This window comes from Copidosoma floridanum, unplaced genomic scaffold (assembly GCF_036245765.1).
Source record: "Copidosoma floridanum isolate Cflo_tuat_1 unplaced genomic scaffold, Cflo_Japanese_pri ptg000006l, whole genome shotgun sequence".
In the NCBI taxonomy this organism is placed as follows: Eukaryota; Metazoa; Arthropoda; class Insecta; order Hymenoptera; family Encyrtidae; genus Copidosoma; species Copidosoma floridanum.
In genome coordinates this window covers 26,748,498-26,776,357 of record NW_028321883.1, presented here as the reverse complement: position 1 = coordinate 26,776,357, position 27,860 = coordinate 26,748,498, and the positions used below count along the sequence as shown (strand labels likewise).

The 27,860-nt window shown below is 44.5% G+C and overlaps 2 protein-coding genes across 4 annotated transcripts in view; one reads left to right on the top strand and one right to left on the bottom strand.

Moving 5' to 3' along the window:
- The window catches only part of LOC106647184 (WD repeat-containing protein 47), a 61,193-nt gene that overhangs the window by 11,655 nt on the left and 21,678 nt on the right, over positions 1-27,860 (top strand). The window contains exons 2-8 of one of the 3 annotated variants that reach the window (XM_089598254.1): positions 7,478-7,756; positions 7,830-8,723; positions 8,879-9,021; positions 9,231-9,370; positions 9,431-9,639; positions 16,150-16,254; positions 16,338-16,413. In XM_089598254.1, coding sequence (XP_089454380.1) covers positions 7,478-7,756; positions 7,830-8,723; positions 8,879-9,021; positions 9,231-9,370; positions 9,431-9,639; positions 16,150-16,254; positions 16,338-16,413 — 1,846 coding nt within the window. Of the gene's footprint in view, positions 1-7,477; positions 7,757-7,829; positions 8,724-8,878; positions 9,022-9,230; positions 9,640-16,149; positions 16,255-16,337; positions 16,414-27,860 lie in introns of those variants that run through there. The other 2 variants (XM_014363466.2, XM_089598255.1) reach the window with 2 other exon arrangements.
- On the bottom strand, positions 4,718-6,159 carry LOC106647104 (uncharacterized). Its single transcript, XM_014363359.2, has 7 exons — positions 6,109-6,159; positions 5,917-6,036; positions 5,720-5,803; positions 5,455-5,623; positions 5,167-5,360; positions 4,825-5,097; positions 4,718-4,754 (listed from the first exon to the last, which is right to left on the bottom strand). The coding sequence occupies exons 1-7, from the start codon at positions 6,130-6,132 to the stop codon at positions 4,749-4,751; spliced, it is 870 nt and encodes a 289-aa protein (XP_014218845.2). The 5' UTR covers positions 6,133-6,159; the 3' UTR covers positions 4,718-4,748.

Genomic DNA, 27,860 nt, shown 5'->3' with positions numbered 1-27,860 from the left:
GAAGAACCGCGTTCTCCCCGGTTTTGGAAAAATATTAACACTTCCGGAGCGTACGCGCTCCCCTATACCACAGGGGATGGGGGGGGGGACGAAAAAAGTGCTTACCTCGTACCTACACGTGTTGTTCTGTAACACGGTGAAGCTCAGCTCACGTGCATATAGAAAGAGATACAGCTTTTTTTTACACCGCACGGTTGGCCATTTCTTTTTGCGGCTCGGGTGTACACTGCAGCTCTCGATAATTAGCGGCGCAACGCCGGGCACGCGTTGCACTTGCTGCAGCGGATAACCCGGGCGTGTCTCCTTTTTCCTACAGCTCGTGCGGCGTCGATATACATATTATGCACTGGGATTCTCTTATCTTGATACCACACTGTATCACTGAGCAACCCGATTCTTTGAATCAAAGAAAATTTCTTTACCCTCATTCCGTTAAATATTTCCTTATGAGTAAAAAAATATAAGTTAATTGAAAATAATATTTTATTAAATTAAAATTTTCTTTTTTCAATTACGAATTTCTCATTTAGTTGTACGAAATGTTTTTTTTGGATCGACTAAATTTGTTTCAACTAAAAGAAAATATTTAACGGATTGAGGGTAAAGAAATTTTCTTTGATTCAAAGAATTGGGTTGCTCAGTGTACGTAATATGTATAATCCACGTGTACACTCGACTGGATTATGTAAAGATGCAGGGATGTACGACAAAATATGGTTGACACTATTTGTTTCGTTTTTGATTTCGAGCGAGATGTAAAATATACACACAAATATACCTTCTTACACGGAAGGAAGGATGAATTATTAAGCAATTTCAAAGTTAATTTTCCAGAGCGAGAAAATAACGACATATATAGCGTATAAAGATCCAGAACAAACACTGAAACGTACGGTCATTTTAAAATAAGGCATCTCGGGTGCATATATAGTATAATAATAATGGTAATATTATGAAAACGAAAATGAGAGACGCGAGAGACAAAACAGAGGATACGTATATATGCTCCCTACTGTAGGATATAAATGAAATTGCAATCTCGAAAGCAATCAAGCTAATCGCACCCCCACACAAACACGTGCCATCTTCCGAATCCTCATCTCGCGCCTGTATGCATATGTATGGCTTGTGATGAAAAATCGATCTGTACCCATATACATGGCGCAGCTGAGCTCGATCGCAGTGAATAGACATATACATCCCGTTGTTGTCGACTAGACTAGCTTAACTTGCTCTTAATCAAGATTTCTCTCTTTCTCTCTCCTTTTTTCATTTTTTTTTTCCTCTTTTTACAAGTGGGAGAGGCTAAGAGAGAGGTAGACGGATGATAATGGAAGAGCCGACGACGACGGTCGGGATGAATGGAATGCCACAATGGGAGGGTAGAACGAGGGGATCCCGGCAAATTGCTCGCTCTCGCGTTCCGACCGTTCGCCTCTTCTTTTATTTTCCTTCTCTCTTTTTTTTTTTTTTTTTTTTTTTTTTTAATTCCCCTGCTCGGTTGGTTTATGCATATACGGATACACCATTTGAAAATGAGACGGTGGTTTTTCACATCATCTCGTGGCTTTTCGGGAAAAATCCTCGTCGGAATCCGGACCATCGATTATTTATAAAAAAAGATACCCCAGCTCGAGATTTTTGGTAAAAGTACTTATATTTACGGCTCGTATTCTTTTTTTTTTCTGCTCAGCCAAACGCAAACGGATGTTGGTTCGGTCGACCCCGAGCTTTTGGCATCAAAGATTAAGAACAAGAAACCCGATCGTGACTTGTTTTCCACCCTTCTTTTTTTTTTCTGCTGAATTTTTTACGAAGATGATGCTCCACGGGCACATTGCCCGGCGCACGCGCTCCTTTTTTTTTCATCCGCCTCCCAGACTGCGATTTGTCAGGATTGCCCGTGATTCAGGGCCCCTCCAACGCGTACTATTACCTTGATGAGAAACCCCGCCCTTTTTGGAAGGACGTCCAATTTTACTTGAAGAGGAAAAACAACCCTGAAACACCGCAGTTGCAGCAGTGGCGCTGATATCCTCGTTGCGCAACAAGCGTGTACATACTGTATAGATCCAGAGCAGGACGACGCGGGTGAAAATCTTAATTGTTCCGGTCGATTTAAGCCCCAATTGTCCAGGGGCACGAGATCCGGTAGGCAATGCTCGACTTTCCAATTGTGAAGCGCCGGAGCATCGTCCGCTTCTCGCGCACTTTGTCCAAATACCTCGGGACAAACGAGGCGGCGAGTACAAGTAGATAAACATGCGCGGACTCTCTCCGTTGTTCCGCGATTTTCTAGAGATTCCAATCTCTCGAGTTGTATTTTTTTTCTGCAACCACCGGTACACTCGACAGGATCCACTGCATTGGTGCAGCGTCGGTTGTAAGCAAGGAGGGGTCAAAGGTACGCACGGCTCGAAAGCTTGGCTGTTAGTATACCACAAGTAACGAGTTGTGCTGCTTGTTGACGCAGACTCTCGGGGGTTGCGTTTCTTTTCAAGGTACTAGTCGGGGATTTATGGTTTTTTTCCAAAGTAGGTGTGTGTATACGTCTCTTTTCTGAAGCACAAGTGACCATGTAAAAAAGGTGAATTATCGCGGTTTTATTGTAATGCCTCGTGGGACGGGATTTGACGTTTCTGAGGAAAAACAAGGGCTGGACGGAGGCGCGAGATAATTTATCATGCCGAGAGAACTGTATTTTATTTATTGCTTGGCCAACTATTTTTCCTCAAACTTGCAGGCATAAGAAATTATTAAATGTAAAAACCCACGGACGTGCAGCGTGTAAATACGGTATTTTTATTGGTCGCAATAACTCAACATCCACACCGGGTCCGTTACCATGCCCCCTCCAAAAACAAAAAAAATTACCTGCACCCCATCACACTCGTTGTCTCTTACCCAAAGACACGTATTACGAAACGATGATGGTCTAGAAAATCGGTAGTAAGCTTACAATTTTCAATGCGACTTGTAAAACAGACACCCTCACGCTTCGGCCCACTCGTCGTCGCCGACGGTTCTTAGTATACGAACAATGCACGCATTTAGTTTGCACGTGATATAAATACGTAAAAGCCAGTGCAGCAACTTTTATGCCCGCGACCCACACCGTAAGTAGGTACACACGCACACAATGTTGGTTTCGCGTCACTGTAATGCGTCCTCGCGAAAGTCTCTCTTTTGCGCAATCAATGGAACAGGTATATACCTACTCTTACGCTTTGCCGAGCTATTCCACCTCTTTCTCTCGCATAACTAAGTTACTTAGAGTTATACACCCACGCGTCGCGCGAGTGCAGTATAATAACAATATTATGCGCGTGAAGCGAAAAAGTCATACAGACGCTCATGTAATTTTAATGTCGAGCAAGCAGCCGAGTACAAGTCATGGTATATAGGGTACTCGTATATACGGGCGCGCACGCGTCAAGGGGTATAATTTTAACGAGCTCGCGTGCATATTTTTTCTTAATCGCGCGTCGTTTAATGGCAATTAATTTTTTTTAATTAATATTTTTTCAGGAGGAAGGAAAAAAAAAAAAGAAAACTTATACCATATACAACTCTTCCTCCATTCATCGCGATTTCTTTTTGATCATCTTCCGCTAGAGCCGCATATGAAAGGCTCTATAGAGGCAGCGGCCGGCTTTTCAAAAAATAGAGCGATGCACCCGCGCTAATCGCCCTCTTATGAATTCGCTCGGCGAGACCGACGACTATACGAGTTTTATAGAGGCTTACCCGTACGTGTGACGTATATACTACTCCACACGCGAGAGGAGTAGCTGGCCGAGAAATCGATAGAGGAGCCTTTCCAAGGCTGATGGATGGTTGGCTTCTCTCTCTCTCATGTTTTCGTCACCGAGTCCCTTACATATTACTTACCTACCGGTCACTTTGGCGTCTCCCCGATCGAAGCACGCTGTATACACAGTCGTTCTGTAAAACGCCCAAGCGTGCCCCGGTCGCTCATCAAATTACCTCTACTACTACTATTATTATTATTATTATTATTATTATTATTGCCATTGTACGTCTGTTATATGTGGTGTTTAATAGTTAACGGTTTCCGGTGATTGATCGGATCGTCTTTGATCGACGAGTGATAAAACACTCGCGTTGCGCAACCGGGACTAACTTTGTGGCGATTCCGTTACACCGGAGTTTGGTGCAGATTTTCACGAGTTATGGGTAATATATATATATATAGCGCCAGGGATGTGAAAAATTTTAATCGAATCCTCGAGATGCTCGTTGAAACGCGCGATAGGATGGATCTTCGCGTTATAATATGATAGGCGTGATTGAAGATCGAATTTTCTGTAGCCTCTCGCAACCGCGGGCTATTGTTTTCACTTTATATAAATGGCACACGCAATGCTACGGGCGTATGTATACCTGTACTGTTGCGCCTTGCGTTGCTATAGTATTATACGGACGTTTGTTGGGTACCCCCACGCACGTCTTTACGGTTCGGCGGTGTCTTTTGGAAATCATCGTTGTAGGTGTGAATGAACGTTTGGGTGGATTTTTTTGACGGTTACTTTATTTTTGAATGCAAGTGCTTACGAGAGCTTTATTGTGTCTCGAGTACGCACGTAAATTAAAACTTTGCTCGGATGTACAAAAAGACAAACATTGAAAAGCAATATACTTTTTAAAAAAATGTGTAGAAACGTATAAAATGTAGAAAAAGAAAAAAATACTTCAGAGGTAGACTGCGTTGATGGTGGTCACAATACCTAGGACTGATTAATTATTGTTAGCGGAGCTGTTTGATTGATTGGACTATGAGGGCGCAAAAATGGTATGTCTCACCTTGTCCTTCGGCTCCTTGAGGTCAGTCTCGTTGGAGTTACTCGCTATGGCTAGGATGATCTTGTTGTGCGGGTCGTTGCTGGGCACCTTGATGAACTCCGAAAATTTTTTTATGTAAGCGGGGCCCAGGACGCGCCGGAACTCCTCCAAAACCTCTTCCATCGACGCGTCGTGGTCGGGCTCCTTGTGGCGGCTGCTGGCAACGCGCTCGCCGTCGCTCGTCTTTTTTTTCGACCCGTCCATTTTTTCCTCTGACTTTTCCTGACCCGCAGTCTGTAACTTCGACAAATGTTAATTGGCATCGCGATGCCGAATTTTTATTCACAATCCATTTCAACTCACGTCGCTTTTGGGAGGACCAGCCGTGGACGTTTCGTTGCTATGCGGCTTTTTTGCTGCTTCTGCGTCTTTTTCTTTCTTCGGATAAAGTTTCGAGTTGCCCTTGCTCTTCGGTCCTTGATGAGTTTTGTTTCCCGAATTTTTCAGGGAGGTGACAGCTTTGGTCTGATAATTAACTAGTTTTTCCTTCATTTTACCTGAAACAAATAGAAATTTACATCTTATGCTCAATTGATTTGGTGGAGAGGCCAGTTTTACAAATATTAAAAACAGTATACGGTTCTCACGTACCAGTGGTTTTTTGTTTCTTCGTCTCGTTTTTGGTGGTCACTTTTTCAGTTTCATTTGTCAGGTCCGTCGTTTTTTGATCGATCTCGGACTTTTCTACAGATTTTTGGGCCTCGGTTTCATTATCTCCCGCGATTTCGTCGCTTTGAGCTGCTCGTCTGTTCTGGAGGAACTGTACATCCAGTGGAGATTAAAAATAAATATTTACAATTGTACATATTCAAAATTCACTCAAACGTGTATGTTTAGTATTACTCTTATTACTTACTCTTTTGTTAAAATCGTAGGGATACATCATCATCGGATGCATAAAATATTGAGGTACCTCTGCAAATCGATTGAACCTATTCATCTAAATAAATATTACAGAGTCAATTGAATTGTCGAATTTTTTATATCCTACGAGCATTAATTATATTGTGGTCGATTTTGAAAACAAAAAAAAAAATGTAGCTTTTGGCTTACCATATCCATTTGGAATGGTTGAGCGAGTTGATCAGAGTTGGGTAACAGAGATATTCTTACAGATGGATCTGTTCGCTCGGCTTGGGACTGACACACCATAATCGCAGTCACCAAGTAATTCTGTTAAATAACGAATACATTGAAATTGATTAAATTGACACTTTGAACGAGAGACCACGAGAGTAAACTTACAAAGAGCCACAGTTGCGGCGTCATTGTTCGGCAGTTGCACTTGTTCTCTGGGCGCTTACGATTTCCCGACTGACCAGCCACTGCGTCGAGTCTCGCGCCTTAACCGATGAAAATTTGTCGATGGCAGCCGTTTTTTTTTTCGGGTCACACAATGGCGTTGCTGAAACGAATTGCCGAAACCTCGCGTGGTTCTCGAAAGCGCGTCGAGAGCCAGCGTTCCGAAAAACCCTCGAAGCCAAGAACAGCGATCAGCGAAAATTTTCTTGTTTCGTCAACCCCTCGCTTTCGTAAATTCACTCGAAAGAGCTTTCGACAGCCTTTCTCAGTGCCCAAAAAAGCGCAAAGTGTGCACGTAGATGGCGAATTTAATGAAAACACTTTGTCAAGGGCCCAAAAATACCCCGAAAATTAATTTCGTGCCGCGATTGTGCGCCGAAAAATTCTATAAATATATATCATATCCCCAGAGTGTTGCAGACACCGGAGCCGTCCAAGAAAAGCTCTGCGCGTACGCCATAGGTCTGTGAGTACCTGTGACCCGAGCTTTTGCTGTATTCGCAAAGCCGCTTCGCGACACACCGAATGAAGAATGCGAGAATAGAGAGAGAGTCGTGGGTTCGTTGATCCCTATCGCGTGCACGTGTGTGCGGGGGTATATACAATGTAGCTGACGTGCCACATGCGATTGTCTGTATTTTCTCTGCCCACCGGATGGGCCTCGGGGAGAATATACACACGTACATAGGCACGCTGATTTACATTTTCGATGGTACCCGTGCCGTGTGTTGCAAGATTCATTCGCTGTCTGGGCAAACTAATCGGCGCGTCGGCATTGTAAAGTGGCCCCCCCCCCTACTTTTTTTCTCTCCTTCTTGTTTTATGATCCATCGGCATTGCGTAGGGAAATTAAAACTATTGCTCGAACGTTCTTTTTATTTTAAAATTTATTGGGGTTTCGTTACAAATAAACATTAGATACCTTCAGTTTGAAGCATTCTATGGAGTACCGATTTCCTCTAAATGGTACAGTCGATTGAATTGGGATAGCTCAAGTTATCGTGCTTGAATAATTTTTTTTTTTTTTTTTTTGGTAACCATATGTCAAAATCGCTCTGCTCAGCCACCCAAAAGTCACCTGTATATATGTATATACAATGTAATGTAATTATATATTTTGGTTTCTGAATTTATCAAATTAATTTGTTACACTGCAATTTTCTTTTTGTATTTCTTCCGTTATTGTAACTTACTTTGTATTGATGTTTCGCGGTCATACGTGGTTGCACCACTTGACCTAATAAAAAAAATAAAAAAAAAAAAAAAAAAAAAAAAAACTCCTCTGACAAGGAATACGTTTTTGTTGCAACAGGTTACGTATACGCTACGTGATGCCGGCGGCGCGGCTGACGCTACGCGAGGAGGACGTGGTCCGGTTGACCCTCGAGTTCCTCAACAGCCGCGACCTCCACATCTCGCAGTTGTCCCTGGAACGCGAGACAGGCGTCATCAATGGCCAATACAGCGACGACGTGCTCTTCCTGCGACAACTCATACTCGACGGCCAATGGGACGACGTGCTCGAGTTCATACAACCCCTCGAGGCCCTCCCCGATTTCGACATGCGCAAATTCACTTACTCCATACTCAGGTAAAACGCATATACATATATATTTATACAAAATAGCAAAAGCAACGCGTGTATGAAACCATGTTGTTCCCAGGCACAAGTACGTCGAGCTGTTGTGCATAAAGTCCGAGGCCAACATAATGGGCACGGGTACGAACGGGAGCGTCGACAACGCGGTCGAGGAGGTGGTCAAGGTGTTGAGCGACCTCGAAAAATTCGCCCCCTCGAAGGACGAGTACAGCAGCTTGTGCCTCCTGCTGACCCTGCCGAGGCTGACGGACCACCTGCAGTACAAGGACTGGAATCCGAGCAACGCCCGAGTACAGTGCTTCCGCGAGGTGCACCCCCTGGTAGAGAAGTTCCTGCCCGGCGACAGGAAAACCGATGCAGCCGGCCACCCGGTGATGGTGGCGAAAAACGATCGGCTCATACAGCTCGTCATCAAGGGCATACTGTACGAGTCGTGCGTGAATTACTGCCAGACCAAAGCCACCGGGTCCAAGGAGAGCGAACAGGTCGAGATGAGCTTTTCCCGGCTGCTGGACGGCTCGGTGGGTTTCAGCGACTCGGACCTGAGCCTCCTCTCGTGGCTGCAGTCGATACCCCCGGAGACGTTCGCGGTGCCGTTCGCCCAGCGCACCTTGAACGTCGACGTCGAGCGGCTGGAGCGCCCGTCCCTCGAGACCTCGTGGACCGAGCACATGCTCATCACGCCCATCAAGCCAAAGACCTTTCCCCACAGCGCGATGCCCTTCACGAGGCCCCGCTCGGCGGCTGACATGATGTCGCGCAGCCTCGTCCCGGCTCTCGAGGCCGGTGGCTTCGGGCCCCACAGTCCGGGTCCCAGGAACATGAGCATACCCTCGGCCGCTCTCATGGCCCTGTCGACCGGTGACATAAGCAACCCCATCATGTCGAGGAGCTCCTTTGCCAGCTTCCACCTGACCGGGTTTAAGAACAACAAGCTCATGAACACGAGCGTCGACAGGTGAGAGACCATGACTTTGTTGCACATACGTACCGATTAACATCATTATCTCGGAGAAATCGGTGCTCCCGGCATTGTGATTTTTTTTTTTTTTTTCCTGTAGAAAGCCTCGATTCGCTAATACACAGTTTTGTAATGTGCATATTTCGCGTCAGGTTGTTCGAGAACGAGGGCGACGTGTTTCTGAGCTCGAGCTACGCAGAGTTCCAGCAGCTGCCCTCGATACAGGAGGCCAACTCGGCTGGCCAGCAGTCCCAAGCCCCGGCGAGAACGAGGGGACAGTCCAGGAGCCCGGAAGGTGAGATTATGGGTATTTAAAGAAAAAAAAAAAAAAAAAAAAATTCCTTTGCTTTCTCGTGCGTCTCGTCGTGGGAAGTGTGGTACAATGGATAATGACGTGTTTCCTCGATGGGGAGGGGCTGACTTGGTCGTGGGAATGCAGCGTACACGCGGAGTTGCTTTCACTTTTGCCATAAACACCAATAATCTGGTAAACCTCGATTTCAGTGATAAAGACGGATCCGTCGGCTGCCTCGACTCCAGAGCGCCGGCAGCCGGGTCGAGAGTCGCCGGCCCTGTCGACGGCCCGGAGCTCCAGGCGGGACTCCCTGGCGGAGAAGCCGACGGGCATAGTGACCGGCAAAGTGGTCGAGACGAGTCTCGTGCGGCCCATTGCCGTGGCGTCGCCCGTCGGCGTGGTCGAGCAGTTGTCGCCGATAGTGGCGCAGCAGCTGCCACCACCGGTGCACCTCGAGCAGAGCTACAACGGGGATCTGTTCAAGGAGTACCAGAAGCAAAAGCAGAGGCTCCAGGAGACGATAGCCCAGAAGGAGAGGCAGAGGGACGAGCTCGTTAGGCAACTGTCCAACGCCCAGATCAATCCACAAGCCATCAACAATAGGCTACAGAACGAGAGGTGAGCTAGTGTTCTTTCATCCTGTCGCGACCTCCCTTATCGACGGCAGCTACGGTTATGGAGTTGCCTTGTTGCATCGTTCGTTCCGAGATGACGCTCACTACCGAACAACTAAATTTTTGCCAAATCCTCTAAATTTCAAACGATGGAAAAATAAATTTTTTTTATAAAAAAAACCCACGAGAACTGAATTTCGTGTTACATATTCAAAATCTAAGAACAACACCTGCGAGCAAGTATAACCGTGCATAGGTAGACACCGATGAAAATAGCAAGTACTTGGTACAATTAAAGGAAGTGGGAGACAGAGATAAAGATTATTTTCACTCGCGAGCGTTAACCCCCCCAATGATCAATTCGTGACAAAAAGGGAGCGTTATCCTTCTTCCTCTACTGATATTTTGAGGCCGAAACGCGAAGAAAAACATCGCACAGAGACGACACACATTTTTTTCAGCGCTAAATCTCCTTTGGCTGAAAAATAAATAAAAACCGGCGAGCCACACGGCGCGTGAAAAATCCGCCTAACGATCTCATTAAGCTCCGCGAGTCGGCCGTACTGTATATACACGGCGACAGTGCACGTTTGCGAACTGCCGAAACGAATACAAGTGCACGGGATGATTCGCGCGCTCGTTTGGAAGTTCGTAAGACGAGCCGCAGCCGCGTGAATGGAGCTAAAATTATCGCGACGCGAAATGTCAAGTGCGCCGCTTATTCTTGGATTGTACTCGCGATGTGAGTAAGAGCTCGCGTATTTGGGCGCCTTGGCCCTTTTTTTCCTTCCTCTTTCGGCTACTATAGGTGTTACGCGGACTCGATTCTTCGTCGAATGACCGATGTTTCTCCGAAGGATTCTCCGTTGGCACCGCGCAGAGAGAGTTTTTCGACGCGAAACGTGTAACTTTTTCCCTCGTAACAGCTGAAACTCGCGCGATATCGTTTTCTCACCGACTTTTACTCGTAATGGCCGAGCATTTAACTTTGAACGCTCATGTTTGTATTTATAATAGTCTTTACGGATTTACCCGATATAATTGCACCGCTCGGAAGATTCATGCACTTCGAGACGCAAGGATTACTATTAGCGAAACCCGCAGCTATGTTGCATATACAAGGGCAGGATTTTCACATTAGCAGATACACTTTCTCACTGACCCACATTTCAGACGTATAAATAATTCCTAACAAATGATTTCACCGTCTGTGCGTATTCTGTATACAAAAAAAAAAAATGTTTTTCCAATCGCTTTTCATAAAGCTGTGGTCAGGTCGATGCACCATCATCTTTGTATATCCGTTGCGTTGCCGTATATATGTACTACACGCGTCACGTGTTGAAAAACAACGGGTACAGTAGGTACAAAGGCATCGGGGGACAGTTTTACAGAAGTAAACGAGCGCGCGTTGTGTCTCGTGCACGCTAGGGTTATTTACGCCGCCAATTATTTCTCGCGTATAATGTACAAGTACATGAGACACGCTGTAGCTGCATATATATATATATATATACATATATATATATATATATATATACAGTGCGATCGTTATGGGGGTATTTATACGTGCAAGGTGCCGCGGCTTCGAGAGGCAGAATAGGGATTTTGAAATTTACGTGAGACCATAATAGTTTTTCATTGTTCAGCTTTGCAATTATGCAGCGTTATGTAAGTCCACATGTAATTATTTTTTTTTTTTTATATGTACTCTAGGTGCTCGGGATGATTATTTATTTTGGGCCATTTTTTTTTTTTTTTTTTTTTCAACCACGATCAATTGAATTCCTCGGCACTTGGCGCAATGAAAAACAAGGCCCGAGACCAAGTGACAGTCGAGACAAGTTAGCGCGCGTACACCGACGATCGAGAGTTACGCGAGAAATGCTAAGCGGCGCCTTCTCCCCTTGGCCACTTGCCCGTAAATTTTTTTTTTCTCGTTTGCCACTGCAGCAAACGATATGTATTATATGCATCAAAGCACATCGCGAGACATTCCCTGCTGCAGTTCTCGCGTGCGCCAATGTAAGCATACATTTTATCAGAAGATGGTGCCATAATCGCATGCTTGGCTGGTTTTTCAAATATTTTTTCGGCGTTTGAAGTGCCTTGGGGATCAAGAGCAGGTGGTAATTGCCACCCTCGTGTTGGATTCAGTTTTAAAGGGTGGTACTGTACTTGACCGGTTAATGACTAGTTTACAAGATCAATCAGAAACTCGTGAAGTCATGGGACACGATAGCTCAGTTGATCGCGGCACCCACATTGGTGGTCGTTCGAGTCCCGGAAAAAGTGAATTCAAACATGGCTTAAAAAGTATACTTGACATATTGTCACAAGTTGATGACCAAGTATGTTATCAAGATTAATTTTCAGAAGTGTCTCTTAATTTGTAACATTTTTTTGCCATTTCTCACCACAACGAAACAAAGCTGTACGCTCGATTGAAACGTCAATACGACGTTGTTTATGCTTTTTTTGTCGTTCACTCCAAAAGTGTACGATTTCATGTATCGGCTTACCACCAAAACATCCGGTATCACACGAGTGTTTATCAATCGTCTTGGCAATATGTATCTGCCGCGCGAAAAAAAAAAAAAAAAAGAATGATCCATGCTTTTAATAAGAGAAACGGGTACGCGTTGTTTAAAGAAGTAAAAAAAAACTTGCCGCGTGTTTTGATATAAAATTTTATCGCGACCGAGTCATCCTTTACGAACTGTGTGCTTGTGAATTGATTTTTTCGCCGAATGCTGATAAACAGGAACATTTTATTTTTTTTTACGATATGTTTTTCTCATTCGAACTATATACAGATGAACTCGTGCATCTTTTTATACTCGAGATGGTTTTGTTTGTCGACACTTCGCATCCGCGATTTTCTCACATATACAGTCCGACTCGTGGGCGTGTACAGCCGCAAAAGAGGACATCGTTATAATTACGGTACTCGTTTTGCCAAGGATTCGCGAGAAACATCCGTCAAAAGCTCCAAAGTTCGTTGACTCGACGTTGGCGATCGAGAGTCACGTACACACAGGATCTTATCGGATCGTTTGCTCGGCAAATGAGGAGCGTTTCTCTCGGGTTTTTTTTTTTTTGCCGCGACTAAGATTTTTCTCTCGCGCCAGAGACCGGCTTTCTTCATCTATTCGCGCCTCGATTGTGTGCTCCTATTGTTTGCCGGTCGTCTTAACCGAAGAAAGATCGGTTCCAAGAATAAGCGGTGATTAACTGCATTAATTTTTCCTTCGATTAAGCAACACCAAAGACGGAGGGCAATTTAACGCCCCCCTGATTTCATTGGTGAAACTTAATTTTTGTTCTTTGAGTTGAAAAATAACAAACGTAATCGATTTCTCCAGCAGACCGAAAAATCGCTAGGGAATGTAATATACTCAACAGAGCCGAGAAAAAAAAAAAGGAGGTATAGAGTCTCTCAAGAAGAAGAGACGGAAGTATATACAGTCCCGGGGTTATTTTCGATCACAATACGCGGAAAAGCAAGGGGTCCCCTTCCCGCAAGAGTTTTCTCGCGAGAGCCGTAAAACTCTCGGGGAGGCTTTTCGGAAAAGGGCGCCGGGGGAAGCGAGGAAGGATCGTACGAGAGTGTCGAATAACTCGCAGTGTGCTCGCGAGACGAGAAGCGAGAGAGGTATACATAACGGGCGAGCTTAGCGCGACAGCTGCTAGACGGCTCGCGGATTTTTTTCCTCGTCCCCGCGTTATTTATACGCGCCATCCTCCTCCCTGCTGTGGAATTTTCGCCCTTCCTTCTTCTGGCGCTCCGAACTGCTTTTTTTCTCGCCTATTGGCTATCGGAGCAAGGATTTTTCACGGGGAACGAGTTTAATTTATTAAAGATGGAGCTTATCAGGTATCCGGTTGGCGTAAAACCGCGCGCCAACGATTCGCGATCAGAGCCATTACGAGCTGATTGGCGAGCGATGAAATTCAACTCGCCGTAAAATCATGCCGGACAAATCGCGCTCGGCGCGAAAAACAACCCGCCCGACAAACGGATACCGATCCCGGGAGCCATTTTTCCAAGAGTCGCACGCGATAAATTTCCGATGCCACGTTTTTCCTTCGGATGGAGAGACTCGGCTCGTTTTGGGATTAGATCCGAGTGTGGATGGAGCGAGGGTTCCCCCTATAATACGAGGGCTTTTGGTTTATTTTTGAAGCGATGGAGATGTGGTTTCTTTTTTTTCCGTCGGCGCTTGGGGTGATAAGGTGCGACTGGAGTATAATTATCCAACGAGCCGCGCCGGATTTCGTCTATTTTTCGAGCTCGAACCTTTTTCAATCCTATATCGATATCACGTTTCAGATGGCCCTTCTCACAAAAAATCCAGATAATACAGATAGCTGCACACACACACACGCGCGCTCGTCAGTCAGCCATCCGATACATAGCAAAGTATAGCAGCGTTATTTTCTATATAGACGTAGGCATTAACCGGCGAACGTGGTATATGATATACTTGCCGCGCGCGCGAGAGGAGCCGCTTCTTGCAGCGGCAGCGGCTGTACAACCACTCGGTGTCTGCCTGCGCTCGCGTGCGGTGGTGGCTCGTTTTCCTGTCGCCAACCTATATATACAAACGTATACATTCGGAAAAGTGTATCTATATACCTGATATCGGTCTTCAAAAAAATATACACAATCCGATCGGTGTCTCTTGGCATTGTTAGGAGGAGACGCGTCTATAATACGCGCGAATGGGAGGTGGAAGAGGAGGACGCGAGTTCCCCCCTATGCGACGGGGCTTGTAAATGCAAATCGAGTGTTTATCATTGACACAGTTGTCCCAGCTGACCGCAGTGCCACAGCCGTGTGTGAGTTTGTCCCTAGTATTGGCACGATAAACAGAATTCAGTGCAGTGACCGATCCGATAACTATAATGTGATCCATCATAGATACTATGATCGGTAAGGTTGAAGGGGCCATAGATTTTAAGCTCCGCGGAGTGTGAGTGAAGCCAACGACAAAATAAATATGATGTACCACAAGCCAACAGTGCCGCGGTTCCGTATAGCCGAGCGGGTCAGCGTGTCCGTGAACAATCGGCCGGTATACAGTAAGCAACACCAGCCGCAGTACCCCAACAGCCATCACAGTAGCTCCTGCAGTCTGAGGAGCGCGGGAAGCACGCCGCCCTGCGTCAGCCGGTAAATAATAGCCCCGCGGTACCCTAAACTGTATCGTATAGGTATACAATTCCGTTTGCGAGGAGGTTCATCGTTGTGTATTTTTGTGGTTCTCTTCTTTTTTTCTCGCCCGCGATTTAAAGAGTGCGAACTTTTTTTTTTTTTTTTCATCATTTACCGTTGCGCGAGTGGGGGACAACTGTTTTTTTTTTTCTTCTTATTAATGTACGAAAACACCGTTGGTCGTTAAGCGTCGTCGAGTTTATTTTCTCCTGTACGTATACCGGGATATTAAAAAGAGGGGATCCCTTGATCGCGCGCGAGCGCTTATATTACGTGACGCGGCACAATTTGGCTATAAAGTGTATACATATATATATGTTTTTTTTAGTATACTGTCCTCTGAAATTTTAGCGCGAAACTGCAAATTGCGCGTTTGAGTACCTCTCGTGATTTATTTTTACAGTGGAATATGACAGTAGGTGGGAGGTCGATCGCCGTGTGCGCGTGGATGAGTTGCGACAAATGGATTGGTTATAACTAATCAGCCTCGACTAACGCATATCGGTGGTGGACTTGTTTTTTTCCCTACCGCCCCCTCGTTATCGCTCAAACGCAATGTGTTTTCCATTTCGAAAGTGAACCACAACAACAACAACAATCGGTTGTATTAATAATTCAAACAGAACAGAGCTTGGGTATTTATTTTATTCATAAATTCTCTCGTGGACCGTAGGATTCAATCATTAAAAAAAACTTTCTTGCAAACTTTTCCCAACAAACCGAAAGGGGAGAAAACACCTGGAAAACGCCGTGTGGCTGTGAAAAACTACCGAACCTTATATATATATAAATCGGCAAATGATACATAAGGCGTATTTATCATACCGCAGCAGGTGTGCGTGAGCCATCAATCACGGGTAACATTTGTAAGGACGACGACACGTGACGAGTGGATCGAGGCTTTTATGTTACCGATCGATCGACTGAGACTGTAACGATCGTCGCCGCGTACGTGTATTGAGTTGCGGAACTTTTTTTTTTTTTTTTTTTTTTTTTTCTACACGCGAATACATGAAACTTTAATTTATAGAAACAACTTATTTCGTCTATTTCAAGACTCCAATTATATTCCAAGTGAGAGTCGGATCGGATGCAAAGTAAATTGCTTTCTTCTTTCGTGCATTTGTCTGAAATGTATACCGGTAACCTTAATAGCCTCAAGCGCAAATGAACAACAACAACAAAAAGAGAGAAACACAACCCAATAAAATGTAGCATATACATAAAGGGCATATGTAACCACCTACTTTACATTTGTCCTAATACTTATTCGATTTGATTTTTTTTTGTTTTCAGCATGAAACAGCCACTGAGCAAAGGTCAATCTCCGCTGCACACACCTGCCTCGAGGTCCGGTATGCAGTCGCCAAAGCCAACGACCAATGGTTCCGATCTCCTCACGTGAGTGTCGCGCGAGCTTCTTTTTCTTCCTTCCTTTTTTTTCCCACTATTTTTGAACTCGTTTGTTTCGCGTGTGTTGGCAGGAGGCAAAACTCCACGTCGTCGAATTACGATTCGAGGATACACGAAGGGCATTACGACATCGGCAAGCCTCTAAAGGTGAGTTTTTTCTCTTCTCCGTTTTGAATTCAGGTCGCGGTGTGCATCGATTGTTTTCTTTTTTTTGTGTGCGACCTGTATATAGGTGATTGTTTGGGATCGGGTAAGCATTTTACGGTGTTTAGGTCGGCGAAAATCGGGTCTCCGCAGCAACATGCAGGTATACTACCCCAACGCGCGTGTAGTGCACACATATCGTAAAGCTCGAATGGCGCAGTTATGGTTTCGTTTTCAATTCATCGCTGTAAAGCGTGTACATTTGGCACAGCGCATTATCACTCGCGGAGCGTGGAAAGGGGAAAAAAAGAGAACATAGCCAATCTAAATGGGTACTTTGGTTCGACAACGCGATGCGGAATTGTTTCTCTTTCCTTTCGATTCGCTTTCCCAATCGCGAAGCTTGTGTGCACGGCGTGGCGAGTTTTATGTTTTAGCAGCTCGAAAAATGATGGTTGAGCGCAAGTGGCCGCAATTAGAGCGATTCTCGGTAATGATTGGTTGTCGGGTGTGTTACGGCTGTTGGTTGTAACGATGACTCGTGCGAAAAATTCGATTACGATCGTAGACGGGTGCTCGTTACCTCGATTGGCTTTGCAATTTGTAACTAGTTGGACAAATGGTTACTAACAACAAATAACGCGTTAGAAAAAGGAATTTTTTTCCAAAGGTGTCGTTGATCATTGAGTAATTCGCTTCAAGTAGTTGGGTTTTTCTTTTTGCTGTCAGTAAAAGTTGATCAGAGTTGAATATTTGAAAGGTTTTTCTCGCCAATGTTTGTGTGCGTCATATAGATTTGCAAGTTGAAAATTACTTGAAGAGCAATCACTTTTATTCTATTTTATGAGGATTGCAATACCTTCCTGAACATAACTCCTTTGCAACTGTAGGTTTATTAAAATCTTTTTTTTTTTTTTTTTTTTTTTTTTTTTTTTTTTTTTTTTTTTTTTTTTTTTTTTTTTTTGAAAATTTATCAGTGTCTCCAAAACAAGATGGATTTCCCCTAACGATCCGGAAATAAGTCACAAGCAATAATAAAAAGCAGAAACAAAATCGTGATTATAAAAGAAGCCCACCAATCATCGTCCTACAACGCGATCGACAAAAGAACTCGACTGACAAAAGCGCAATTCTGTTCACCAAAAGTCCCTATTGTTAAAAAAAAGCACACGCATGTATATAGACAATCCGAGCTCAACGCCCGCTCCCTTTGCACAAAGATATCACTCCGAGAGATACGCACGAGTACCACTTTTCGACGGTGTAATACTGCACCGACGAGCGCGCGTGGCGTCAGCTTCCCGATTTACATTTCAAAAGGCTTTGTGCGCTCCGCGGAAGTGGCTTCCCCCCCCCTCCTTGGCTGTTCTTCACCGATAGAAATAGAGAAACGAACGAAAAAAAAAAAAAAAAAAAAATCAGTAGATGCAGCCTAGTGCAGTAAGACAGGCGTATAACAAAGAGTATAATATGTATGGACAAAAACAGTAGCGCGCTCATTTCTGTAGTTGCGAAAACCCGCGTGGGCTCATTGTGAATTTGGAGTACAGCGCTCATTGATTTATCGAAGAGTTTCCATTGATTTGGCGCCGATGCCGCTCCTCCTCTCCCGACGATGATAGCTGTTCTCGGGATATATACTGCGGTGTTGGTATCGGTATTGCGTGTTCGCTCCTTCGATTGTATAATAACGCGAACACACGCACGCTTTGGAGTGTGCCAAAGTAGTTTACCGATGGTTTCTTGCGTCGCGTGATGTTGCCAAGCGATTTTCGACTTTGACTTTCGGTTGTTATCAGTATTTCAAATACATTTAGCTGGAAACTCTTGTTTCTACTTACTTGCGTAATACTTTTTTTTTTAGGAAAAATTAAAAGGCATAGTATATCTAGTCTTTTTTACAAAACCGATAGCGATCGATGGATTTTCAAAATTCATCCGACGATCGGTGAAAGAAAAAACAAAATCGGTATTTCTCGACAACGAGCATTCGAGAGATCAGCGAGCACATGAACATTCATGAGAAATGCATCACTCGATGGCTTGGTTGACAACAACCAGGCTAAGGTCGGGACAAGAGAGAGAGAGAGAAAAAAGAAATCAAGGTTTCCTGCCGCGAGTGTCGTGCTCTTGATTTTCTTCTGTTTGTTTTCCAAAATTATTTTTTTTCCCCCTCTACCATACACAGCAGTCCATTGACATTATTCGCCCTCTTTGGTCTCGAATCGATCATTCCGTGTGTCACCCGTGACTTTATTTTCTGCAGCGAATTATAATCGGTCGATTCGTCACCTAATTGTCAACCTGAATACAAAAATAAACATCCCTACCGAGATCGTCGTGTACAGATAAAATTTACATTTACGTTGTACCGATTTGTGCCGATTTTTTTAGGCCACTTTCTGAGCACCCAGATTTTTTTTTTTCTCCTCAAGGAAAAACAATTTGGTGCTTGAAAATGTAAATCATCCGAGTAGAAGTGCAATCATCGTGCTATGTAAACTTATCAACTCCGTTTGTCAAACACGCGAAACTAAATGTCCTGCTTGTTTGCAATCGAGGTACAAGCACACGCACAACATACTCCAGTCTGTCAATAAAACTTTATTTTCCCTCTCAATGTTCTCGAAAGCGCGTACAACCGTGTCTTTAGTGGTTTAAGGAAAGAAAAAAAAAATGTGTAAACACAACATGGTTGTGCGTCCAAAACTCCAAGTTACCTCATCAAACGATCGACCGGCACGATCACCCAAGAAAATTGAATTTTCGCGTTCGACAAGCCACGTGCCACCTTAACGAGGCACGCTTATACTTAATAATCAACAATCTCGTCTGCGTATAACACGTATGCACGAGCGCCTACGCGCTAATGTCACTTCCACTGACGCGGTGGAAGCTAATACTCCTTTCCTCTTTTTTTTTTTTTTTTTTTTTTGGCGTTAATTGCACAACTATACTACCGTGCACCCCGTGTGAACGCACGGCCTTTTTTTGCCATGTACACCTATATGACCAAAAGTGTCGAGACAATAGCGAGGCAGCAGGTGCACGCACGAGAACCACTGCCTCTCGCTTCCTCGTTGTTTCGTGTACTTTACATTTTATATAATATATATATATACACCGACGGATCGAGGAGAAGGTTGTTTGGCACAAGGTTTAATTGGCGGGTACTTCCGTTCACTTTCGATCGCACGACAATGACGCGATCATCGGCCAATTTTGGCAGAATTTCTTTTTTTTTTTACTTTCAGCTAATCAATATTGTTGCGTGTTCAATTAAAAACGCCGGCCGGCACATTGGTATAGGTATACCATTTTATATAGCACAGGTATACATGGCATACACACTGGCATCGCTGCAGCAGCGATGGTCGTCAAGGTGAGCTGGAATCAAGTGTGCGCGTGGGCGTGATGTAGCTCGCACGTGGGGCCTGTGCGGGTAATGCGATAGCCGTGTCCGTGCACGTATATACCTATACAAGCACTGCTTACCTTGCGAGAAACGCGAACGCTATTCTGTTCTTCTCCTTTGCGCCGGGCGAATTTGATTAACTTCCTCTTCATCACTTTTCATCGACATGTGTGTACTCTGCATGTGTGTATCTAATCCAATTCACGCGGATTTCGCGCGATACTCGCTCAAAGCTGATTAACGAGCGGCACGCGATTCTGGATTAGAGACCGGTGTGCCGTAGGTATCGATTTCTTTTGTCCAAACTTTTATTTCTTTGATAATTTTTTTTTTTTTTTTCTATGGCTGTGGCTTTGTTCGTCACCAAAGAACAACGTGACAATTGAAGAAGAACTCGATGAAAAATCGTGTATAGGTATGAGGGATTGCGTAACGAGTCGTTCCGAGTTACGTGACGTATATGCACACAAATCTGCTTAGAGCTAATTGCAGCCACGGCTAAACAGACACAAGCTGCACTCGAGTAACAATTGATCGCTAAGCGTCGAATAATTACATTCTCAAGGCTGTGCGGCTTACATTGTATACAGGCTCTGCGCTATTCTAATACTATCACATTGACCGATCGATCGTTTTTACCGATTTTTCGGTGTTTGTATTTTGCTGGAAAAAAAAAAGTGAGTAAAATACATAAATTTATTGAAGATTTCAGCTCGTATTAATTGATTCGGCGCTTCGTCAGTAGAGTCGTAATAACACGCTCTCCGGTATCGGTCGTGAACTCGAAAACTTGAAATAACGACGCTCACGATTCTCAAGCACAGAGTACTTACTCCGAGGCGCTTTATTTATAGAATGATAAAACGTAACATCTACAAATCCATGGTATGTGTAATATCGTTACGTAAGATCGGTAATAGCGCGAATCATAAAGTGCGCGCTATAAAAAAAAAGGCCAAGATGAAAACACGAGAGCGTGGCTCCATCTGAACGCTGCCACGGTAAGTTGTTTCACGTCCTATATAATTACTATTCCGTGTGAGTATAACACAGACGTACACAATATATACGCGTGTATACTTGTATGTATTCAATTAACAAAGTCGGTAAAACAGCTCGAGATCAAAGCTGTCCGCGCGCCGAGCTGGCCTCTTCCTCTAAACTCGATCTCGTGCATACAAATCGGTGAAGCTGTTGTACCACCGATTGGGTACCGGTCGAGTGTTTAATGTGGTTCACCGTCCCTGAAAAGCGCCTACACAATGCGACACTACAGCACGCCGATCTGTTTGCTCAGCATTGACGTGAATCGTTGGATAATCTTTGATGTTAACACTCATAAATCGGCGTGTCCAACGGTATACAGATCGGATGGTAAAGTGTCGACATGCATTATGCCGCTCGAGCTCGTATCTCGCTATAATCATCTGGTCAGTCGTATGTGAATGACAACTGAGTATAAGACAATATAATATGGTGACGTTAAGTGTACATACGATGAAATTTATCACAGTATTCGAGGTCATTGTTTTTTACAAATGGACTTTCAATAAAGTTACAACTTTACAAAACGTTGAAATATTTTCACGAGCTTTGTGGTCAATGTCGTAAAAAAAAAATCCCCACTTTGTACAATAAATTAAACCGAAACAAAAACAATGTGTGTGTTCCAAACGTAACAACGTTAGTACACCGGCACACATTTTTTCGCCACTCGAGCGTAACGCGTACACGCGTGTACAACCCATTACGTATCGCTCCGTGTATCGCTCGACCGACGACAAAATATATGCTCTTGGGGAAAGAAAGAAAGAGCGAACCGTTAAAGCGGATCCATCGCTCGCAAGCCGGGCAGTTTACATCTTTGTCACGGTGGGATGTACCCGAGATTGTTTCCTGTATGATTTGCGGGTATAGGGTAAGTACGTACTCTTGTTTTTGTAGTTACCTCGAGCCCGATCTGTCGGATGGCTCATTTTGATGATGATACACCTCACCTTAGTGCGGCTTTTCGATTTTTTTTTTTTTTTTTCTTTTACAGCTAGCTTTACGGCTCTTTTGTACGGCGTTATGGTTGTTGTGCGTCGCGCCAACTTTACTGAGTTTTTCATTTTTGTTACCTTCAATCATTGGGGTAATTCATGCGTTAACGGTAAATTTTGCTGTTGCGGCATCAAATCGCACGTATAATATTGTGTACCCCAGCCGTTTCGCCGATGTTTGAGGACGCGTGCACCGCATATACCCTATTCGAACTGATAATATTTGCTTTGGGTGACATAATGCAGCCACTGTTCACCGGTTATTCTTTGTCTTTGCTATACGCACACACGCGAGTACAAAAGACAAATTAACCATTCCGATTTTCGGTTCAAAAATTATACCAATCTCGTGCATCGTGAGAAAATTGATCGTTTTTGGTTCGAGTAGTTACATGATTGGTCCTCGTACAAGTATTTTGTTTTCTTCGCTTGAATGCATATAGCGAAAATCGTACTGAAACTCACAGTCAGCCCACAAAGATGTAAAACAACATAATAGTTTATACATTATCCTCGCCCAAATCGAACAAATGTGTGACTTATACCGATACCGTCTTCCGCTCGCTATTAATGAATATTCACCGATAACGCCAATTCGTATTATGTCACCCACAAAAACAGTCTATATTGACATTTTTTATCGAGTATCGGCGTAGAGTTTAAATTTATCACTCGAACCACTTACTATTTTTCTAGAAATCGACCGAACCCGCTTGTCGGTATTTGCATAATCAGTTCTGAGCTACTTATTTTTTATTGACTTCCCGATCCGAATAACACACAACACACACGTACGTCATACTGACATAATATAATATTCGCATACGCGACGTGCATTTGTCAGTCCACTCGAGTGATACGGATCGGGATAATGAGTATACAGCCATTGTCGATCGGCCGATAGATTATATTCTTCCGATTTCCGAAAGAACGAGATAAAATTTATGACAGTGCTATCGCCGATACAACATACAGGCAATTAATTTCATCGCTCACAGACACTATACTTACCGATCGCTTACACTAGGAATTACCGATAAGTCCTCTTTGGCGATTCATCGGATCGAGCTGATGAATCATCCGTGGAAGATAAGACACGCAATCGAATCGATTCATTCACCGTAACATCCCGCTTTGACTGTTGAATCCAAATATCGATAACGCAGTCGCATCAACCAGAGTCGAGGGACAACCTCGTAACGAGTGCTTGCAAAAACGAGAGGTGCACAAAATACGCGAGGAGAATCGTTTAGCGCGCACAACAACAACATATGTAAATCGGTATGCGAGCATGCTCGCGACAAACCCATGAGTTTGACCTAATATGGAGGGGCCCCCCCTCGCACCTCCTCTCTCTCTCATTCGCGTTTCCACAGCACATATAGACGCAGACCCACATACTCGAAGAAGGAGAATCAAGCGTGCTGCTGACCTGCCGCCGCTAAAGCTGGTGGGGATCGGTATCTCTCTCTGCTCGTGCCTCTCTTTTCTCGGGCCTTCTTTTCTCTCTCTCGATCGGTCCTTACGCGTGTGTACGTGAGTACTATACGCCGAGCTCCTTCGCGCCGAGAGTCGTGGGATACCTCCGCCAGTACCTCACCGGACGTGCCTTAAGTAAGCCGCTCTCTGGGCCCTCTCGTGTATCATACACCCACAAGATCATCGGCACGAAGCCGCGCGCTCGCGCTACTCGTACAATAGTACACCGCATGTTGCGGGCCCGTTTCGTGAACCAGCATCAGCTGAGAGAAGAGCGTCGAGTTCCCTGGAACGAACCCTTTTACCCCAAGTGCGCGTTGGTTTTTCCCTCCACTTTGATATGTAAAGATGTGCTCGGGGGCTTGCGTTTCTTGATTCGAACTGTTACCCGTTGGTGAAATATTGTTGCCCGGCACAAAATTTATCTCGATTCGTGCAAAGTTCCTCCAATAGTTAAAAAAAAAAGTGATCGAATCCAACCGATTGGAAAAAAAGGAAAAAATATCAGGACACTCGCGATAAGGCTATGTAACTTTCTCGCCACACTTGCGCAACAAAGTTCTCGCATAAAAAAGCCGCCTCGGAGCAAAAGAAGAGGAAAAAAAAAAAAAAAAGCAAAGAAACGAGAGCAGCCGCGAGACCTCGTTGTCGTAAAAGGCAAAGCAGGAGAGCGGGGAGCCATGTCGCTGGCCACCAACGGCAGCACTCAGCAGCAGCAGGCGTCCATAAAGCGGCTCGAGGCCCTCTTCAGGGACGTGAGCCTCGAACACCAGCCACCAAAGACCAAAGTGGTCCGCATAGAGACAAAGATCGACCGGTGCTGCGAGGTCCACGGCACCCGGTACAAGGAGAACTGCGCCTTCCGCAAAAACGCCCCCCTGACCACGACGACCCTCATCCACACGACGACCATCACACCCCCGGGCCGGCGCTCGTCCCTCAACATCCCTGCCTCCCCAGCCAAGCGCGACCCCCACCCGTCCACCTTCCCCAGCAGCCTGAGAAGGGACGCCCTAGGCTCCTCCCAGGGCGCCATAAACAACTGCAAGACCCCACCGATCGGCACCTCGCCGAGCATCAGGCGCGACAGCCTCGGCAGGTCGATGAGCTCCCTCAAGAAGGACCGCTCGCCGTCCTCGTCCTCGCTCTCCTCGCCCTCGCCGACCCCCTCGCTGAGGCGCGACCCCATCGCCAAGTCGACCTCGAGTCTGCAGAAACCGGCGCTCACCGGTACGAGGAGCCACGGCACCATGTCGCCGGTCCTGACGAGCACGGCCAAGATCCGGGAGAGGCTCACGTCGACGGGGCAGCTGAGCAGGAGCCCGGCCAAGGGAGTGGGCTTCAAGGACGAGCCGAGGGTGGGCTCAGCGAGCAACTTGAGCAAGAGCACGAGGCTCGGCGCGTACGACAGTAGAAAGTTCGCCGCCGATTCTCTGGAGAATCTCAACAAGAGGCACTCGTGGGACGCGGCGAGGAGGGGGTCCACGGGCTCCTCGGGTGGATGGGACGACCCGATCTGGGAGGAGAGCGCCAAGGAGACCAGTGTCGACGAGGTGAATTTTTGCCAGTAGTAACAGACGGGTTCGGTAAGGCGGTCCCCGATCTATAGGGTTCGGAAATCAGTTGTTGACGTGGGTGTATATATCTCGATGAGGATAAGAAAATCCCATTGATAGGAATGTTTATTCATGTCGGTGTCTATTTTTACACGCATAGTTTACCGCTGCATGTCGAATATTGGAATATTAGTCAGCCATAAACAAAGAAAAACCCGTGTTTTCGTTCATTATTGGCCAAAGTTTTCATCTATTCATATTCATTCGCAGTGGGTTTAGAATACAATTTTCGATGAGGTCATGTATGTGTGTGCTCAATTAAAAAAGTGCCTGAAAAAAAAAAAAAATATTCGAGTGACAATGTTGAGCTTGCATTTATTTCAGATTCGGAGCTTCTACACAAATTAAAACACCACTTAACTCGCTACGATTTTTTTAACAAACTAGCGATCGACAGCTGGTTATCTCAGAGTTGTTGAATCATACCGATACAATTAACGATCGCGCATTCGGCTGTAACCACCACTCCCACCATATTTTAATTCAATTTTAACGAGCATACTCGATATCAGGATTTTCGTCCGTATACCACACTCTGTTGCACAAACCAACGTCTTGATAAACAAAACACGCACACGTGCTTGCACTCACTTGGAAATTTTTTAAGTATGTATACGGTAAGCGCCTGTCCGGCGTGGAACGCGATTTCAATCCGATGACTCACGCCATGCGCGTATGATACGTATATACATTTATACGTATATTATTGACACACGCCTTTTACGATCGTCACAGTTCTTTCACCCACACCGTCTATTTGTATTTTTTCTCAAAAGATCGGCCGCGAACCTGTGACGAGGAACCCCTTTCTTGAATACATATACATACCTGTATATACGTATGGCTGTGCAAACAGGAAAAGGATCAGCTTCTCTTTTACGAGTTCGTATACGCGTATGTATATATAGTATACGAGGCGCCTCACGGTCAAGGTGTGCTTTTCGGAGCGACGTATTATAATACAATATGACTCGTATGACGCTCCCTCTCTCTTGCGATCGCGTCAGTATATATAAAGGCATCCGCACTCATGGCCGGCGCGCACTTTTATTGTTAGTCGCGACGCCACACGCTCTCTTTCTCTTTCCTCTCGTTTTTCGACTTGCCCTCTTCCCCCCCTTTGGTCTGGCGCCCGGAATTTACGCTGCAACTCGAGAGCTGACGTTTCGGCAAAAGGACGATTTTTCAAGGAATGCGCGTGGTCCTTGAAAACGACAAGAGCGTAATATTCGGGGGTATATATATATCAAAGAAGGTTGTAGCGAAACAAGAGCAGAACGATCGGTGGTTGTTGATTTTTCGTCGATACGGTCGATCCTGTGGGAAACGAGCGTCCGAGCAATTAGGTGGTGCGTACGTAAAAAGGGTATACCACACAACGTTGCGTGTTTCTTTTAATGCCGCGATCCGTGGACTCCCCAGTTACGAAAGCTGTAGTTTCATTGCCAATACGTATGGGCGATTCGCGGTACGGCGTGTCGATCGATGTAATCGGCCATAATGAGGACGAGTCGGATCGTGTAACGAGGAGTTAAAGTGTTGGCCGAATCGAAACTGGTTTTTCTCGCGTACGCCGAGTACTGTAAGGTAATTGTGCTACGAGCAACTTTACGATTTCGGTCTGAGAGCGGAGAGAAGGTTTCGGTGGCCTGTTTTTTTTTTTTTTTTTTTTTTTTTTTTAAGCGGAATAACAAAGGTTTGCGACGACGTTGATCTAAAAATTGGCTTTTATTTTTTTGTGTTTGAAAAATATGTATAAACTAGCAACGAGTTTTGCGTTTAAGGCTTTAAAACTGCGAAAATAAATTTTTGTAAAAAAATTGTTTGGTTGATTGAAAGCGGTTTTTATATCTATTTCTTATGAACTTGAGGATTTTTATGCGATTTGTTTTGTTCTTTTCATTTTGTTTTTTATTTGTTTTATTTACTTACTTTTTTTTATTTACATCGTAAAAAATCTACATAAATTATTTAAAGCAGTGGAACTTTACAACAGTACCTAACACTAATACCATCTGAGGTAAAACTTTCAAGTTAAAATCTTGCGTAGAAGTGAACTCATTACAAATAGAAAATCGATTTTTTAATTCAATTTTTCGGGGTGATTATCTGTGAAATCATTAGTTAAAATTAAATTAAATTGCAGTATTAAAAATCTTAATTGACCTTAAATTTGGTTCTAAAATATGATTAAGTTAAAATTCTACGCAGACGAGAATTTTGACTGTCAAGCTTTTTTTTTTTTCTACATGTAATAAAAAATATAATGATGCCATCATTGAAAATACGTCGGTACAGATATTGAAGATACGTCATAAACTATTAAAAAGACGAGACTGAAAAAATGTATAAAATTCTAAGCACCGAATTCCTGATATACATATGAACTTGATAGAGTTGCTAATCAAAGATTATTTTGTTGTTCACGGTAGAGACGTAACTGTGGCCTCGCCAGCGTTACAACAATAGACTATTACCATTGTAAACAAAGACATCCAGTAAAAACACGATTCTACAGCATCGCGTCCTCGCATCTATTATTTCCTAAAACGCTCGATCACAACAACTCTGCAGCTACTCACACCCACGCAAATGGTTAAGACGACCTCTTGAATTTTTTTTTTTTTTTTTTTTTTTTTTTTTCCTTTGGGTACTCCTTTCATTAACATTTTTCTCCGTTATTTTTTTCTTCTCAATATTCCAACCAGCCTATCGTTTTTAATACGCACCAGCAACGACTCTCCCACGCGTTTCAACTGAATATGGCAATTCTAGGATACACGTTTACGTGTTGTGCGCGAATCGCGAGCTTCGACTGGTTGAAATAATAAGAAAAATATGCGTGAGTCGCCACCACGCGTTGCGTCATTAAAAACACGCGAGAGAGCTACAGATGCT

Bases quoted from the DNA above. Each gene is read 5' to 3' on its own strand.
- LOC106647104 (XM_014363359.2), bottom strand. From the start codon at position 6,132: ATGACGCCGCAACTGTGGCTCTTT. The intron at 5,804-5,916 runs GTAAGCCAAAAG...ATATTTATTTAG, and splicing joins AACCATTCCAAATGGATATG to ATGAATAGGTTCAATCGATT. The intron at 5,624-5,719 runs GTAAGTAATAAG...CTGGATGTACAG, and splicing joins CCTACGATTTTAACAAAAGA to TTCCTCCAGAACAGACGAGC.